This window comes from Aquarana catesbeiana, linkage group LG07, assembly GCF_042186555.1.
Source record: "Aquarana catesbeiana isolate 2022-GZ linkage group LG07, ASM4218655v1, whole genome shotgun sequence".
In the NCBI taxonomy this organism is placed as follows: Eukaryota; Metazoa; Chordata; class Amphibia; order Anura; family Ranidae; genus Aquarana; species Aquarana catesbeiana.
This window is the reverse complement of record NC_133330.1, coordinates 111,620,409-111,638,954: the sequence shown is the minus strand read 5'-3', so window position 1 is coordinate 111,638,954 and position 18,546 is coordinate 111,620,409. Positions and strand designations below refer to the sequence as shown.

At 43.4% G+C, this 18,546-nt stretch overlaps 1 protein-coding gene across 4 annotated transcripts in view; it reads left to right on the top strand.

The window, feature by feature from the left end:
• The window catches only part of ZC3H7B (zinc finger CCCH-type containing 7B), a 560,902-nt gene that overhangs the window by 284,100 nt on the left and 258,256 nt on the right, over positions 1-18,546 (top strand). For all 4 annotated transcript variants that reach the window (XM_073592637.1, XM_073592638.1, XM_073592636.1 and 1 more), the window contains 3 exons: positions 5,963-6,162; positions 8,377-8,477; positions 10,257-10,438. In XM_073592637.1, the coding sequence (XP_073448738.1) occupies positions 5,963-6,162; positions 8,377-8,477; positions 10,257-10,438 (483 nt within the window). The remainder of the gene's footprint in view (positions 1-5,962; positions 6,163-8,376; positions 8,478-10,256; positions 10,439-18,546) is intronic.

Genomic DNA, 18,546 nt, shown 5'->3' with positions numbered 1-18,546 from the left:
GGTAAAGCTGCCCATTTGTCTTGGCAAAAAGCCTCCAGTTCCTGTAAATTCTTGGGCTGTTCTGCAGGAACTGCACGCTTTGATCTCCCCAGAGTGGCTCAAAGATATTGAGGGCGGGAGACTGAGATGGCCACTCCAGAACATTCACTTTATTCTGCTGTAGCCAGTAACAAGTTGCCTTGGCCTTGTGTTTTGGATCATTGTCGCAGCTTTCTGGCTGATGAATGCAAATGTTCCTCCGGTATTTTTTGATAACATACTGCATTCATCTTGCCATCAATTTTGACAATTTCTTGTGCCTTTGTAGCTCACACATCCCCAAAACATCAGCGATCCACCTCCGTGTTTCACAGTAGGAATGGTGTACCTTTCATCATAGGCCTTGTTGACTCCTCTCCAAATATGTAGTGTTAATGGTTGTTGCCAAAAAGCTCAATTTTGGTCTCATCACTCCAAATGACTTTGTGCCAGAAGGTTTGAGGCTTGTCTCTATGCTGTTTGGCGTATTGTAAGCGGGATACTTTGTGGCATTTGCGTAGTAATGGCTTTCTTCTGGCGACTCGACCATGCAGCCCATCTTTCTTCAAGTGCCTCCTTTTTGTGCATCTTGAAACAGTCACACCACATGTTTTCAGAGTCCTGTATTTCACCTGAAGTTATTTGTGGGTTTTTCTTTGCATCCCGAAAAATGTTCCTGGCAGTTGTGCCTAAAATTTTAGTTGGTCTACCTGACAGTGGTTTGGCTTCAACAGAACCCCTCATTTTCCACTTCTTGATTAGAGTTTGAACACTGCTGATTGCCATTCTGAATTCCTTGGATTTCTCTTTATATCCCTTTCCTGTTTTATACAGTTCAACTACCATTTCCCACAGATCCTTTGACAATTCTTTTGCTTTCCCCATGACTCAGAATCCAGATACGTCAGTGCAGCACTGGATGAAAGATGCAAGGGTCTGTCAGGAGTCCAGAAACTTATTGACCTTTTATACACGCACACTATTTACAAGCAAACAGATCACAGGTGAGGGTGGTTACCTTTAACCACTTCAGCCCCGGAAGGATTTCCCCCCTTCCTGACCAGAGGACTTTTTGCGATTCGGTACTGCGTCGCTTTAACTGACAATTACACGGACATGCAACATTATACCAAAACAGAATTGATGTCCCTTTTTCCCCACAAATAGAGCTTTCTTTTGGTGGTATTTGATCACCTCTGTGGTTTTTATTTTTTGCGCTATAAACAAAATAGCGAAGTGACAGACCTAGCCAGAACAGAGGCTTTTGGAGGGGACTGAATGCTAGCTGAAACATTTGGGGGAAGGATGCTCTTTGTGAGCTGTATGCCTGGGGACCCTTGAGGTGGTGTTACTTTGGATTCAGGTCCATATCCCCCCCAAGACACACACTCTGGGAACCCTGTATATGCCATATTAGAAATAGTGACTGATTCATACTGTTGGGATACACTGTTACTGTTAGAGGCTAATGTCATCAACTCCAGTCACCTGTCTGTTGTCTTCTATAATGTAAATGAGTCTAGTCTGGCTTGCCACAGCTTCTAAGAGTTTTTCACCTATTGTTGTTTGTGCTAATTAACCCTGCAATTGTATGAAGGAGTTCTGTGTTGAGATGTATGATAATGTGTAGAGTAGTTAGGGAGTCACTTCGGCTGCTTTAAGGGATTAGTTAATTAGCTTATGTTAATTTATGTTTCTGGTTACAGGTGTATTGTTAGAGTAATATCAGCAGGAGGAGGGAACCGCCTCCTCTTCTACTGTATATAAGACTTGTATTTTGGTTCTAATAAAGAGTCCATGTTAAGCAACTAAACAAGTATCGTCTTGTTTTGTGCTTTTGAGCTGTTGGAATATCTGATATCTATATTCAGACTGGGAGGAAGCGGTATATGATGAAAGCACTCAAGCGGAGTGTGGGACGTTTCGTTACAAGCGTCAATTTTGAAAAAAAGCAATATTTTTTACTTTTTGCTATAATATCCCCCAAAAATATATAAAAAACAAATTGTTTCTTCAGTTTAGGCCGATATGTATTCTTCTACATATTTTTGGTAATAAAAATCGCAATAAGCGTATATTGCTTGGTTTGCGCAAAAGTTATAGCGTCTACAAAATAGGGGATAGATTTATGGCATTTTTATTATAAAATTTTTTATTAGTAATGGTGGCGATCTGCGATTTTTTTTTTTTTTTTTTGTATCGTGACTGTGACATTGCGACGGACACATCGGACACTTTTGACACTATTTTGGGACCATTGTCATTTATACAGTGATCAGTGCTATAAAAATGCACTGATTACTGTGTAAATGACACTGGCAGGGAAGGGGTTAAACACTAGGGGGGGATCAAGGGGTTAAGTGTGTCCTAGGGAGTGAGTCTAACTGTGGGGGATGGACTACCACTGACTTGACAGCGAACACTGCTCCCGATGACGGGGAGCAGTAGATTTTCTGTCATGTCACTAGGCAGAACAGGGAAATGCCTTGTTTACATACTGCCGCTCCGTGACAGGATTGCGGGTCAACGGCGGACATCGAGTCCGTGGGACCCGCGGGCACGTGCCCACTAGCCCCACAAATTAAAGGGGGTGTACAGGTACGCCCATTTGCCCACCGCTGCCATTGTGCCGACATATATCTGTGTCGACCAGCCGCTGTCATACTACGGCAGGTCGGCGCAATCCTGCGAACCATCGTAGCTGTACGTCAGTCCCTTTAAGCAGGATAGCAGGGGTACGCCCGCTGCACTGCGGGGGTGCCGATGTGTGTGGTCGTGGGCAGGAGGGCCAGAACAGGGGCGTGTGCATGTAAACACACAAATCCCTGTTCTATTAAGAGAGGCAGGTCGTGAGTTCCTACTAGCTAGGAACAACTATCTGTCATTTCTTCCAGTCACTCCATCCCCTTCAGTTAAAAAACAAACTAGGGAACACAGTTACCTCTTGATCTCCCCCTAGTGTTAACCCTTTCCCTGCCAGTGACATTTACACAGTAATCAGTGCTTTTTTATAGCACTGATCGCTGTATAATTGTCAATGGTCCCAAAAATGTGTCAAGTGTCCAATCTGTCCGCCATAATGTCGCAATCCCGATAAAAATGCCTTAAATCTTTCCCCTATTTTATAGACTCTATAACTTTTGTGGAAACCAATCAATATACGCTTAATGCGATCTTTATTACCAAAAATATGTAGAATACATATTGGCCTAAACTTAGGAAAATTTTTTCTTTTAAAAAAAATTGGGGTTGATGGAAAGAAAATAGCTCAATTACCCCATCAACAAAGTCAATGTTAATGGAGGAATCCCTCCTGCTGCGCTATTGTATTCTGACAGCAGGAGGTTTCCCGGGCCATCAGAATATAATGATCCCTGCTTGCAGCTATAGATGCCGGCAATGATCCAATGAAAAAAAAAAAGACAGGCTGGTTGTACTGAAGTCGATCGATGGATCGACTTTAGTACAACCAGCCTGCCCTTATATGGATCAAAATTTTGACTGGTTCCTGCTGAACTGGCTGAATTTTGGTCCATCTATGACTGGCTTTAGTCTCACTAGATTTGGAGTGAGATTTGATCATATAATGTGCTGCTCTGCTCTTTTCCTGATGACCCAGGATGGTGATGGATTAGCTTTCTAGCATCCAGACTGTGGATAAGGAAGAAAAGCAGTATCCCGTGCTAAAAAAGGAAAACGCGCTATTGATCTGAGTTGCATCAGATCCATTTAACAAGGTGAGAGCAGTGATACACTGGTGAGCCAACACAGTATAAACACCCAGAATAGCCCTGTTGCACTTCAAGGGGAACCCATACTGATTAAAAGAACGTTTTACATCTGCAGGAAAATTACCAGCACCATACTGGAATGTAAACAATATATTGATGTATGATCTAAGGACGTTACACCGTTATATATGACACTTGATATATATTAACCACTTCCCTACCCGCCCATAGTCATATGGTGGTATCTCCCATCCTGGGCGGGCGTCATGTGACGTCCCCGGGTTCCCGGTGGTATAGGGGGCGCGCGCCGCGTCACTCGGGAGCCGATGCGCGTGCCCGGTGACCGCGATGGCACCCGGGATTGCTGATGACAGAGCAGGATCGTGGATGTGTGTGTTTGTAAACACACAGATGCACGTCCTGTCAGGGGAGAGGAGACAGATTGTGTGTTCCTAGTATATAGGAACACCGATCGGTCTCCTCCCCTAGTCAGTCTCATCCTCCCACATTTAGAATCACTCCCTAGCTGACACATTTAACCCCTTGATCGCCCTCTAGTGTTAACTCCTTCCCTGCCAGTGACATTTACACAGTAATCAGTGCATATCTATAGCACTGATCGCTGTATAAAAGTCAATAGTCCCAAAATATTGTTAAGTGTCCGATCTGTCCGCCGCAATGTCATAGTCACGAAAGAAATCGCAGATCACTGCCATTACTAGTAAAAAATAAATTAATTATAAAAATGCCACAAATCTATCCCTTATTTTGTAGGCGCTAAAATTTTTTTAAAATTTTTTTACCAAAAATATGTAGAAGAATACATATTGGCCTAAACTGAGGAAAAAATGTGTTTTTTTTTTTTAAACTGGGATAATTATTATAGCAAAAATTAAAAAATATTGTGTTTTTTTTTTTTTTTTTTCAAACTTGTCACTCGTCTTTTGTTTATAGCGCAAGAAATAAAAACCGCAGAGGTGATCAAATACCACCAAAAGAAAGCTCTATTTGTGGGGGAAAAATTTAATTTGGTTACAGTGTTGCATGACCGCGCAATTGTCATTCAAAATGTTATAGAGCTGAAAATTGGCCTGGGCAGGAAGGGGTAAAAATGCAGTGTATTGAAGTGGTTAAGTTTGTATTTTCTCTTCTGGCATAACACTTTTTTGTTTTTGTTTTTTTAAAATACCATGTAATAATATGTGTATAAGTCATCAGTAAGTGGTAACCACCCGATAGGAATAATTTTTGTTTTGAACTTCCAAATGGCACCTTATTGATTGTGTGTGTGTGTGTATAGATAGGTTTTTTTTTTTTGGTATTTGAGTATGCACTGAACTGTAGACACCATTTGTTTTTAAAAAAATACACTAGGGCACAGATAACAATAGACCATTTGTTTTATTGCACAGCACAATTGTTTTGTGTATATATATCCTTACAGTGAAGTAAGACGTGAACACTTGTTTGGTGTCAGCAGCAATATATACAATATTGTTTTTTATATTTGCAAAATACATTGCACACATTTGCGCTGGAGTAACCTCATGGTTAAATACTTTGCTCTGGCATGAGGAAATCATACGATAAATCAGTAATGGTGAAAAGAAAGTTACCGCAGGGAGCCTGCAGGGAAAAACTAGCAACTGGTTTTTAGCACCCTGGTTACAATTTTTGGGTACTGTTTCTACAGTTCAGGTCCTCTTCAATGCGGCGTTGCATTTTATGAATAATTTATACAATTAGAATGTTGTAGTTTAAATTGTTCTCTTTTAATGTGTGAAAATTGCATTAACCTGAATAGTTCCATCTAGAACGGTCTCCACCAATGTGTTTTTGCTTTGCACTGCACTGGTATATACAGTACTGCACATAGTCACTTTGCAAAAAAAATTAAAAAATTACTCTCTTGCTCACATTTGGAAGATCATCACACTGAATAGGGGTGAATAATAAAGTGTACCTCCTCAACATATTATAAAAACAAATGATAAAGGCGAAAGCTGTTCTTTTATTTACATATTACAGAAAGTTAGTTATTTTTTGGAAATTTAGGACAACGGTTTTGTTCCAGTAAGAACTGCAGTGCAGTTATCTATTGGAGATAAGTAGATGGAGTGTGTTCAGTCTTATTTGTGGAAAGATTTGGGAGGTTTATGTAAGATTGTTTTCCTTCTTTAAGTATGGCTAATTAGTTTATTATTTTACTGCAGATATTCAAAGCCGACAGGACTGTAAATATGGAGATAATTGTACATTTGCGTATTACCAGGAAGAAATAGATGTGTGGAATGAGGAAAAGAAGGGCACTTTTCACAGAGACCAGCTTTTGCAGCACCCTGCGTTAATAAGGCCAGGAAATGTGGCACGACTGCTTCATGAACAGAATGGCATCTTCACTTTTTTATGCCAGGTACTGGTATGCAAGTCAGGGGTGGTGTTGTCTTGATTCAAAAGTGTAACGTTATTGTGATACTCAAAATTCTTACACATCTGACTATGTTAAATTAGAATTCCATCCTGACAGAAGTTGTAACCCCTTTTTCTTCATATTATGGCAGTGGTTCTACATTAAAACTGATCTCCCAGGTTTCGTTACTTTAGTTTGTTTGGACCATGCCGGTCCAACTGAACTATTCAATTCATTGACTGCTGCATTGGCTCTAATGTGCTTAATGAACTGTATGTATCTTGAGCTATATACAGTACACAGTGCGGGGTTTGGCTGTGAGTCTGGCACTTCCTGCCTTACACCTGGAACAAAGCAGAATCGGTCTCAGTGATGCTCAGCTATTCACAGGCAGCTTTGTATTCTGTGAATAGCTCAAGAAAGAGGTATCCTCGAAACGTGTCCTGCGACCCCACTTTTACAGGAGACCATTGTACACTGAGAGCTGTTCTTGGGATTGAGTGAGCTGAGCAGGAGCAGCAGAGACTTCTGGCATCCAGCCCAACTTTGCATCGGTCAGCTGGCCACACAGTGATCCGTACACTGTGGCTGCTCATCCATCCTTTCCTTGTGGCTGTGTTGTGTGTTGAGTGGGCTCTTTCTTGTGAACTATATGTGCTCTTTCACATTTTATTTTGTGAGCATATATTGTGTTTTTAATAAAGCCATTTGATCCTTTTACTACACCAAAGGTCTGCGCTGTTTTCTCCCTTCACTTGCTTTTGTTTTCTGTGAATGAATACAAAGCTGCTTCTGATGGGCTAAAATGGAGAGGTGGGCAGATGACCTCACGATCTCTGACTCAGCCAATTAGAGAAAGCTTTTGTATTCATTCACAGAATACAAAGCTGCATATGAATGGTGGAGCGTTGCTCAAGCGGACTGTTTTGTATGAGATAGGAAGTCTTTCTTGCGCATGGAACCCCCGCTCTGTGTATAGCTGAAACTACATACAGTGCTAAGACTTCATGTACACGGGACGTTGTTCAACCTCTCCTGAACGATTTAACTTGACAGCTAGAAACCAGCGTCTAAAAACAGGCGTTTAGCCGCGTTTTACATTCCACGTCTGTAAATGAAACGCTGCTAATCGCAAGTTACCACGTTTAGGCTTCATGTACACGGGACATTTCTCATCCTCTCCTGAACGCTGGAACATCACAGCTAGTAATCCATGTTTAAAAAGGTGTGTTTAGCAGCGTTTACAAGCCACGTTTAGCCGCGTTTGCGTTCAGGAGCGCTTACTAGAGATAACCTTAGGAGACCCTCCCAAATGATTAGAAAGCACTAAAAACTATTAACTATTTCAGCCATTCTGTGAGAGAACAATGTGAGTAGCAGCTGAGAAAGCAGTGTGCTTGTAGCTAGCTGTTATTTTTTGGTTGGTTTGTTAATATGGATCCCATAATGAGCATGTGTGAGCAAATGCTCCTGATGTTGCTTTTGCTGAGGCTCCAAAGATGTAGAAAATTGCGTGAGAGGACCAGAGTTCGCCGCTACTGGACACATCCATTGATGGCTCAACACATGTCCACAGGATACTACACAGAGTACAACGGCCTTTCATCAACCCTCCTCTGGCACTTCTCAAGTCTAGAAGAGTGTGGGTCAGAATTTGATTCTTGTGAGCCACTGTCCTCAAGTGAGGATTGCTGTGAGTCCATTTATAGCTAGCCTTTTTCTCAGCTAGCCAGTTGTGTGGCTATCACAGGCATCAGACAGGTCCTGAAGTTCAATTTGTGCAATCTCTGCCTGCAAACTCCGCTATCAACATTTATCACAGCATAGGTGTGTGTCTTCAAAGAGGTCAACTGCTGAGGACACAAGAAGCTCAAGCAGCCACATAGGTAAGGTGAGTCTTCAGGCAGTCCAACAGGCAGCAGAGTGAGCATGTTAACATTGCATACAAAAACAGAAGGATGGTGGAGCAGTAGAATGGACACCCAAAACATGCCACATGACAAGCAGCTTAGGCCGCCAATTGTAAAAGCTGGCTAAAAATGCTGTGGAACACAGAGTGGGGATACTTAAGAGGCTTTGAGCTACAGATTGTTGAGTTTGGTTGGTTGCCAAGTTTCACCATAGAGTAATAACTACATAAGGGCATTACATATGAAGGAAGTACTGCCAGCACTTTATATATAACAAAAATGTACAATTTGCTGTTTCTTTCCACAGGCTTGCTTTGATAGCAAACCTCAGATTATTAGCAAGAGAAATCCAGAGAACCCAGAATTCTGCACAAACCCCACAAAACAGCACAGATTTCATGACCACAAGTAAGTATTGCACAATGTAGACATGAATATGCTATTTCAAAACCGAGTTAGGGAGATCTTTTGTGTAAATGTGAACTTGATTATCTTTAGAGTGATAATAAACCCTCCTAAAAATAAATGTAGCTGCATACTTTGTCACAATTGCTTTCCATCCCCAGGTTTGTGCCGTTTATACAGGATTACCAGCCTATGAAAGTCTCACATGTTGAGTTTCCACCTGTAGGGTGTCCCCAATGTCCCCTTCGTGCTATCCAGACATGCATGCTCCCTGCCTCTGGTGCCTTAGCGTTGGTCGCATGCACAGCAGTGGGCACTGCTTATTAAAAACTGGTGCATTACGGGTAGGGCCTCGCTGATGCTCTGCCAGGCCGGCACATACACAGTGCTGAGATTTGATTTCTAAATACAGTGCTGTGTATGAGTTAGCCAGGCATACTACCAGTGGCCCCCAGTCGGGCATGGGGCCAGTTGGGCTTGGCACCAGATATCATGCATGCACAGGCTGGGCGCAGCAAAAGCAGCCCCGTTGCTGTTCATAGTTAGTAAGGTTGAATAAAGACACCAGTCTATCCAGTTCAACCTGAGTGAGTGTTGGTGCACGTCCACAATTGTCCCCATCTCTATACATTGTGACCCATCAAGATGCCCATCTAATATTTTATTTAAGGTACCCATATAGCACCATCAATTTTTACACAGTGCTCCACACACACATCGGTCCTCACCCCCAAGGAGCCTACAATCCAAGGTCCCCAACCCACACACTAGGGCCAATTTATTATGGACAGAAGCCAATTAACCTACCAGCATGTCTTTGGAGTGTGGGAGGAAACCGGAGTATCGGAAGGAAACCGGAGTATTGGAAGGAAACCCACGCAGGCAGAGCGAGAACATGCAAACTCCAGGCAGGTAGTGTCATGGTTGGGATTTGAACCAGCGACCCTTTTTACTGCTAGGTGAGAGTGCTACCCACTACACCACTGTGCCGTTCAAAGGAATGCTTCCCCCATTGGTGGGATGCATACCACATTAAGCCGAGGCACGGATCCGAGAGTGGGGAATACTTGGATGTTTACCATCCATATACAATTATGCTTTTTATCTTTGCCATACTCAGATAATCATTGGTTTAATACTATCGTGCCTTGGACGTGATCCGATGCCCACCAGACCATTGCAGTGACTCTGACATCAACGTTCAATAACCGGATGAGGGTCTGTTCACTCTATTTTGATGCTGCAGTCGGTACAGAGTTAATGTTCTAGAATCTGATGCATGTTGTGCAGCCCAGAAGAAGCAGATAAGAAGTCTGCGAAACACGTCGGCTTATTGTACATACAAGCATCTCAAGTTTTATGGATTATTTGAGTCATTTTTGGTCAATTTTGTATATGGCCTAATGCTACCATCAAAGTTTTTATACTGTGAATACTTTGTAATAAATTCATATTTTATTATCATCCATTGTGTATGTGCTTACCTCAGAGACAGTGACATATCCGGGAAAGTCCCATCACCTCATGGGGGGAAGTGATGCTCTCTCCAATTTTGTTATAATTGATTTCTCAGATGTGGATATGACAGTTTGTCCCTAGAACTGGTCCAACAATTTCTAATATATATTCTGCTTACATATACTGCATATGCCTCGTGAGGTGCTATAGGGGTGTGATCACAGGTTAACACTATAAACTCTAAATTAACCCTATCCACACTGCTGAGAAAACCATTGAAGTAATTAATCCCGTATAAATTGTCGTTTTTTTTCTTTTGGACAGATGTCTTGTGCATGTGTTAAACTCAAGCACGGTAAAGTACTCCAAAATTCGTCCACTTCATCCTCGATTTCAAATGGACGTGTGTCGTCATGAGATGCGTTATGGTTGTCTTCAGGAGGACACTTGCAACTTTGCACATAGCCATGTAGAACTGTGTGTTTGGATGCTGCAGAAACAGTCAGGTACCTCCCACTTGCATTTATAACCCCATTTCCAGCTTTCCTTATCCTTGCTACACAGGTTGCTTGTTTTCTTTGGTGTTTATAGTGCAGCATGAATTTGGTTCAAAAGAAGTGTGGTGGAAAATCCTTAAAGGGCATATGACACTGAATTTAAATACGGTAATTGGTGAATGTGATGTGTGCAAGCCAACTACTTCCACTACAATGAAAACCCTCTCTGTAAGCTTTTTTTCCCCCAGTGCATACTGTATGTATGTAGTTATGGTCTCTCTTTCCATTTGAGGCAAAATCTAGGAGCATAAAAAAATATTCTGTTTTGAGTAGGATCTATTTGCTGCATTGCTTTGGGCCATAAAATAGTTATGTATAGCGTTTTGTAGGGATGCACCGAATGGGTTTTTTTTGTGCCGAAAATGAAAAATACACTAGGCCGAAAACCGATACAGAAACAGCACCGATACCGAAAGTGACTGCTTTTAAAAATATTTTTATACAGGAGATGGTCAGAGACTAGGGACATGGTACAGGAGATGGTCAGAGACTGCGGACATACTACAGGAGATGGTCAGAGACTCGGGACACGGTATAGGAGGTGGTCAGACTGCGGACATGGTAGAGGAGATGGTCAGAGACTGGGGACATGGTACAGGAGATGGTCAGAGACTGCGGACATACTACAGGAGAGATGGTCAGAGACTCGGGACATGGTAGAGGAGATGGTCAGAGACTGGGGACACGGTACAGGAGATGGTCAAAGACTGCGGACATACTACAGGAGATGATCAGAGACTGCAGACATGATAGAAGAGATCAATGCAGCCCGCGTTTGCCCCTCAGATGCAGCCCACATGTGCCCATAAGATGCAGCCTGCCTGTGCCTATAAGATGCAGCCTCACCTGTGCCCATCATGCAGCTTGCCAGTGCCCGTCATGTAGCCTGCTAGTGCCCGTCATGCAGCTTGCCAGTTCCTGAATCAGAGCAGCGATCTCTGTGTGTCACAGAGCTGCATTTGTATTGCCCGGGTCGCAGTAACAATGTCCCACCAATGTCTCCTTAAAGGTATTAGAGATGATTTACTAGCCTTAAAACATGAGGTTCAAGTAGTATGTGCCCGGACAACTGTCCTTGAGGGGAGACTCAGTCAGCTAGAAGATGATGTGAACCCGATGAGACAAGAAGTAACGCTAATGAGGGATCAACTAAATTTGTGTATGGAATATAGGTTACGTAGAGAGAACATAAGGGTTCTGGGTCTCCCAGAGAGAAGTGAAGGGAACAATCCTATAGAATTCATGGAAGGTTGGCTTTTTTTTTTTTTTTTTGAAAAATTCTGTTTATTTCTTTTTAAAAGACATATACATACAACATTTGGACGTGTCGTTAGGACACTATCCATATTAGGTCAACATGACCATATCCCTATCTAACAGAGACCTACTAACTAAAACATATCTCAATCCCCTCCCCCGACCCCCCCCCCCGAACCACAGCTCGACAGACAAACCGGATCTTCAGTTTTCCACCTCATCTAAATCAAGGAGTTATGCTTGCATTTTTATAAGTATACCAGTAATAATCTCAGCAGACGCTCCCCTAGTCAAAAACCTCGTATTGCATATTTCCACCAGGGGACGTATCATGTCTAGAAACATCATTTTCATTTAGTACTCTCATCCACTACCCCACCGTGTTGTTGGAATTAAACCACGATTGCCACACCCTATCGAATTTTTTTTTACACCCCCTGGACTCATATGTTGCTTTATAGTAAGGTAGCATGGAGTTCACTTGGCTTTTCCAGGAGGATATGCTCGGTACCTCTGGTCTTTTCCATGCCAACAAAATTGCCTTTCTACCATAGAAAAACAGAACATTTAGCATTGTGCGCATGGCCCGTGTGGGTACTATCTCATCTACTAATCCAAGCAGACAAACCCTGACTGTCAGTGGGATCGGCACTGATATTAATTCAGCGATGCAGGTTGTGATATCAGTCCAAAATCTTTGAATATGGGGGCATTGCCAGAAAATGTGGTTAGCATCTGCAGGTGAGTGAGAGCATCTCCAACACTCTGCCGAGGCTGTGGGAAAAATCTTATTTAGTCTAGCTGGTGTATAGTAGCTTCTATGCAAAAACTTGAACTGAATCAACCTGTCCCTTGCAGACACCAGATGTTTGAATGGTTGAGTCCATAGATCATCCCAGTCCTCCCCCTGTATATCCGGGACCTCCGCCTCCCACTTTTCCCTGCATCTGGTGATTGCCAGTGGGGTTACCTTGAACAATTCTTTATATGTGTTTGAAAGGGGCTTACTCAGATTCTCATCTGTTAACAACATTTCAAGAGACGAGGGCAGAGATTCCATCCTCATCTCCCCAAATTGCGCCTGAAAAGCGTGTCTAACTTGTAAAAATCGAAACAGATATGAATTGGGAAGATCATGCCTCGACTGTAGTTGAGAAAAGGTCAATATCTCACCAAAGGTTGTTATATCTTTTAATGTCTTGATTCCTCTACTAGCCCAGATCATAGGGTCTGGCAAGTTGTAGAATTGGGGTAAAGTCGGGTTCATCCAAATAGGGGTTGAAGGTGACACCCCCCCCATAACTAGGGCACGCCAGTTTCACTGCTGTTTCCCAGGCCTTAATAGTGGCTTTCATTGTTAGTGTTAGGGGCAGTTCTGACCTGGTACCTCTAAACAAGGCAAAATGCAGACTGTCATATGACCCCAAGTGAGCTGCCTCCAAGACTGTAGCCGCATCTCCATCTTCTGCTACCAACCACCTGTGCGCAAAAACCATCTGCCCCGCTATGTAGTACTTATGCCAATCAGGCAGTGCCAATCCCCCTTGCTCCCCCGGTTCTTGCAGTACTTTGAGCCCTATTCTGGGAGCTTTAGGAGCCCAAATGAAAGATGAGATAATGCTGTCTAGCTTCCGAAAAAATGACCTCGGTATCCAGACAGGTGCATGTCTCAGAAAGTACAATATAACGGGGAGAAATTTCATTTTTAGCAAACTAATGCGACCTATTAAGGATAGTGGGAGTTTTGTCCAAGTTTGTACTTTTTGTTTCAATACCGTTATCAGTGGCAGCAAATTAAGTAGCATATAGTCTTGAACATTTGAAGTGATCTGTACCCCAAGGTATTTAAGGGACGTGACCCATTGTAGTGGTAGGTGGGGATCCGCTCCCGTCTTGGCCCCTGAATCTATTGGTAGAATGGACGATTTTCCCCAATTTACTTTTAGACCTGAGAAGGCTGCAAAATGATTTATGATTCCTAGTGCCGCTCTCAAGGAATCCCCCGGATCATCAAGGAACAATAACATATCATCTGCGTATAGTGCCAGAGACTCTTCTATTGTACCCACTCGTATGGATTTTATTGTTGGAGAGGACCTAAGGGCTACCGCCAGTGGCTCCAGGGCAAGGGCGAACAAGAAGGGGGATAGCGGGCAACCTTGCCTGGTTCCCCTACCCACTTCAAAGAAATCCGAGGTGGACGATTCCAATCGGATCGCCACTTTCGGATGTCTATAAAGCATGGCCACCCATTTCCTAAATCGTGGGCCAAAACCCATAAACTCCAAGACCTTGAACATGAATGACCAATCTACAGAGTCAAAGGCCTTTTCAAAATCAATAGAGACCACTACTCTAGTGTCGGAAGCCCCTGACTGTATTTGTAAGTGAGTGAATAGTCTCCTTAAGTTAGTGTCTGTTGACTTCCCCGGCATAAACCCTGTTTGATCTATGTTAATAATAGAGGGGAGTACTTCCGCCAACCTGAGGGCCAAAATCTTTGTTAAAATTTTTAAGTCTGTATTTAACAGAGCTATCGGCCGGTATGATGCACATTCCTTTGGGTCTTTCCCTGGTTTTAGTAAAAGAACCATGTAAGCCTCCAGCATAGAGTCCGGCAAAGCATCATGTTTGTGGCAGCATTCCAAAAGTAAATTAATTCTAGGGGCCAAGACTTCAACATTAGCCTTATAAAAATCAATTGGAAACCCATCTGGCCCAGGGGCCTTGTTCTGAGGGAAAGTAAAAATTGCTTTCTGAATTTCTTTCACTGTAATTTTAGCCTCTAAATTGGCCATGTCGGTCTCTGATAATTTTGGTAGTGTTAGGTCTCCTAAAAGGGAGTCCTATTCAGTCGGGTCATAGGAAGGGATAGGTGAGTGTAAGGAAGAATAGAACTTGATAAATTCCTGCATGATACGTTCTGGTTCGTTAAGCAAGTTTCCCCCCTGGTCTTTTATGACTGGAATGTTGGTCAGCGGGTGATAATCAGCGACCAACATTGCTAACAGTTTCCCGGTCTTATCCCCCTCCGCGAAGACTGTTTGGGCTCTCTTTGACATGTCGGCACGGGCTTGGCTCGTAAAGTGTATGGATAAGGAGCGTCTCGCCTCCAATAAGGCGTCATAAGAGGCCCTCGTAGAAGACTCCGCATGGGTCCTGGCACTTTCCCTTTCCCTCTGCTGTAGGGACTCTGTTTCTTCCCTATCCTGCTTACGTGCTGTTTTAATAGCAGATATGTATTCCCCCCCTTGTCACTGCCTTAAAAGCATCCCAAACAATATGAGGGTTAGCTGTGTCGACATTGGATGACCAATACGACTGAATGGCCTCCATCACCTGGACGGAAACCTGTTCGTCTTGTATCCATCCAGGGGCGAGACGCCAGCATCTTCCCTTTGCTTCCGCGGCGAATGATAGGGTAACTGCAAGAGGGTTGTGATCTGTCAGACCACCGGCCAGATATGTTATATCTTTTACATAAGGTAGTAATAGGCTATTCCCAAAGGCTAAATCTATCCTTGCAGAAGACCTGTGGGCCGTTGACACATGTGAAAAACATTTATCATCTGGGTGCTTCCAACGCCACAGCTCCGTAAGCTCCGCCACAGTCCTCCAGCCATTTAAGTCAGCTGAACCCCCTAGCCGGGTTGGAGGTGTCCAACACTGCATCCAGAACGGCATTGAAATCCCCCAACACAGCCACAGGGAGGTGAGCGTATGGCGCCATTTTCTTCAAGAGATCATATAATAGCTTGACCCGAAAGGGTGGAGGCATATATACATTCACTAGCATGATAGTTTTATGACAGATTTCTATAACTATCGCCACATATCTGCCTTCTGGGTCAGTAAACACATGATGGATCGTGCACGGTAAAGACTTTGAAATTAGGATAGAGACTCCTCTAGCAAAGGTGGAGTACGTTGAATGTAGGGCTTTTTGAACCCATGGTTTGCGTAGAGAAAGTATTCTACTGCCATCCAAGTGTGTTTCCTGTAGAAGCATGATATGTGGTCGGGACCGTTTGAGGTATTGGAATACTGAGGCCCTCTTAAGTTTGTGGTTAAGGCCCCAAACATTCCAAGACACAATCCTAATATCATCTGCCATTACAACTTTTACTGTCAAATATTAGCCAGAGAAACATCCGCCAAGGGGAACTAGCCCCAATTATATTATCTAGCATATCTGTGAGGAAAACATATTTATAATAATAACCCCTAAGTCGAGCTGTGGCCCTAGAACATCCCACCCTTGCTTTTATACCAGCAACCAACAAAACCATACCGGTATAGAGCTTGATCCCTGAACAAAACAACAACAACAAAAAAATTGCGGTGAATTCCCGCCGCAGTAATCGAAAGTTCGGCAGTTCCTTTTGTAGTCCAAGTCCCCTCCACTAACTCCTGCCATAAGAAGTGGAGATGCTTATGATATTACAAAAAATCTGGGTATGTGATATTCTCAGGTAATGTGTAGACATAGAAGAAAAAAGCATAAATAAAACAAAACAAGGAGGGAATAAAAAAACAAAAGAAAAACCCAGGATTAGAACCCCCGCAAAAGCACAAAAAAAAAAAAAAAAAAACCCCACCAGCCAGCACCATGATCTACATTGTATGGGCAAGGGTGTCGACCTTACCACCAGATTTATATCCTGGATATTGAGATTTTTCTCATGTATTGCACCTGTGTTGCAAGGCCCTTATACAAGGAAAACTGGGATCTTCTTGCCCCTTCAAGGAAGGAGGAAAATTGCCTCAAAAAACAAGAAGCCAAAAATCAAAAAGAAAGACAAAAACAAAATCTTCAGTATGGCATTTCTGCTTCACTTGCCTGCCAGCATGTCGTTCACAGGACTTTAAAATTCTTTGTCCATCCATTCACAGGCTTCTTCCGGGTGCTCAAAAAATTTCACCGATCCTTTATGTTGTATTCTGAGCTTGCTGGGATACATCATGCTGTATTTGACCTCCTTTTCTCTCAGGCGTCTTCGAACTTCAGTAAACGATCGTCGCTTCTGCTGTGTCGCTGCTGAGAAATCTGGGAAAAGCATCACTCTTTCATTTTCATGTCGGAGTTCTTGTAGTTTCCTGGCTTGGGACAGGATCATGTCACGATCTCGGTAGTTCAAGAAGCGAACCAAAAAAGGTCTAGGGTAGGCTCCTGGGGGTCTGTTGCCTGCAGGGACCCTGTGAGCTCGCTCGACTACGTAGGTAGGAGGCATATCCTGCAGGGACAAAAGCTGCTTGAAGAGACGTTCCGCAAATTGCGCAGGTTTGTCTCCTTCTGCTCCCTCAGGGAGTCCCACCACGCGGATGTTGTTCCTCCTCTGGCGATCTTCTGCGTCAATAGCTTTGTTTTGCAATGACCTAACTTGGTCTCTAAGCTCAGCTATTTGAGCACCATGATCGTGAGAAGCATCTTCTATTTCAGAGTCACTTGTCTCCACTGTGGTCATCCTACCTCTAAACTTATCCAGGTCGTGCCTTATTAAGTTGCACTCAGAGGAGAGGTGATCATGAGTTCTGCTTTGCTAGCACCGATCGCCTCCAATATCGGTCTGGTGATCGCTTCTATGTCCACTGATTTTGCCAGAGCATTCTCTGATGCTTCTCCCCCTATTTCTTTAGCCTGTGCCATCTTACCAGCAGACGATTTGGCGTGCTGCTCCTTCGGCGGAGAAGACAAGATGGCGGGGGCGGGGCCAGGCGCCGTTTCCTTAATGGAGCGAGACTGTCTCTGATCCGACAGTGCCTTAGCGGACTTCTTTGAAGTTGAAGAGGGCATCACTAGAAGCAGCGTTCTCTCCTCTATCTAGTGGTAAGCTCGGTAAGCTGTTGTGATCACTCCACTGTCACGGATTTCAGACAGGAGAGACGGAGCTGTGGAGGAAGGCGTGCTGCCGCGATCACATCCGGCCGGAAGTCTTATGGAAGGTTGGCTTAAGGAGAAATTTGGCAAGGACTCGTTATCAAGTTTTTTTGCGATTGAACGTGCGCACAGAGTTGCCTCCAGGGCCCCGTCCTCAGGGGGTCAGCCAAGACCCCTTATTCTTACACTTCAGGGATAAGGTTACCATCCTCCAGAAAGCAAGAGAGATGAAGAATATACAGCATAATGGTGTAAGGATTTCAATATATCCAGACTTTTTCCCTGAGCTACAGAAACAAAGAGCTAAGTTCTTACAGTGTAAACGGAGGTTACAACAGTTTAAAATGAATTATGCGTTACTTTATCCCGCACGTCTGCGAATATCAGCTTTTGGGGAAGTCAGGTTTTTTAATGCTCCTATAGAAGTAACAGCATGGCTGGAAAAGAACGAAGGAAGACTACAGCGGGGGTGAAAGAATCTGAGGAGACCAGTAGTCGGCAGTGAATATTTAATCTAATGTACGGGACTTTTTTTTTTTGTTTTGTTTTTTGTCTCTATTCTTCTCCAGGACTTATGATTGGTTATATATATGTGCATATGGGGGGGGGGGGGGATATTTACGTTCACATTGATTATGCTGGGGATAGTTCCCCTCTTATTAGGTTTGGGCAGCACTGTTTGAAAGAGATACATCACTTCAGGGGGTTGTGATGGTCACAATAGAAGCCCTTAGTTTGGGCCCAAAATTAGGCAAGGGGATAATGGGTAATTGGATGGGGGTGGGGAGGGAGTGTTGAGGTGGCGGGGGTTGGGGAGTATGTGTGGTTGTATGGGAGAATAAGGGGGGAAGATATGTGTTATGGTATGATATAAGAGATTTTGAGTTTGCACAAGTGGGGGAAGCACTTAGGTGGAATAGAG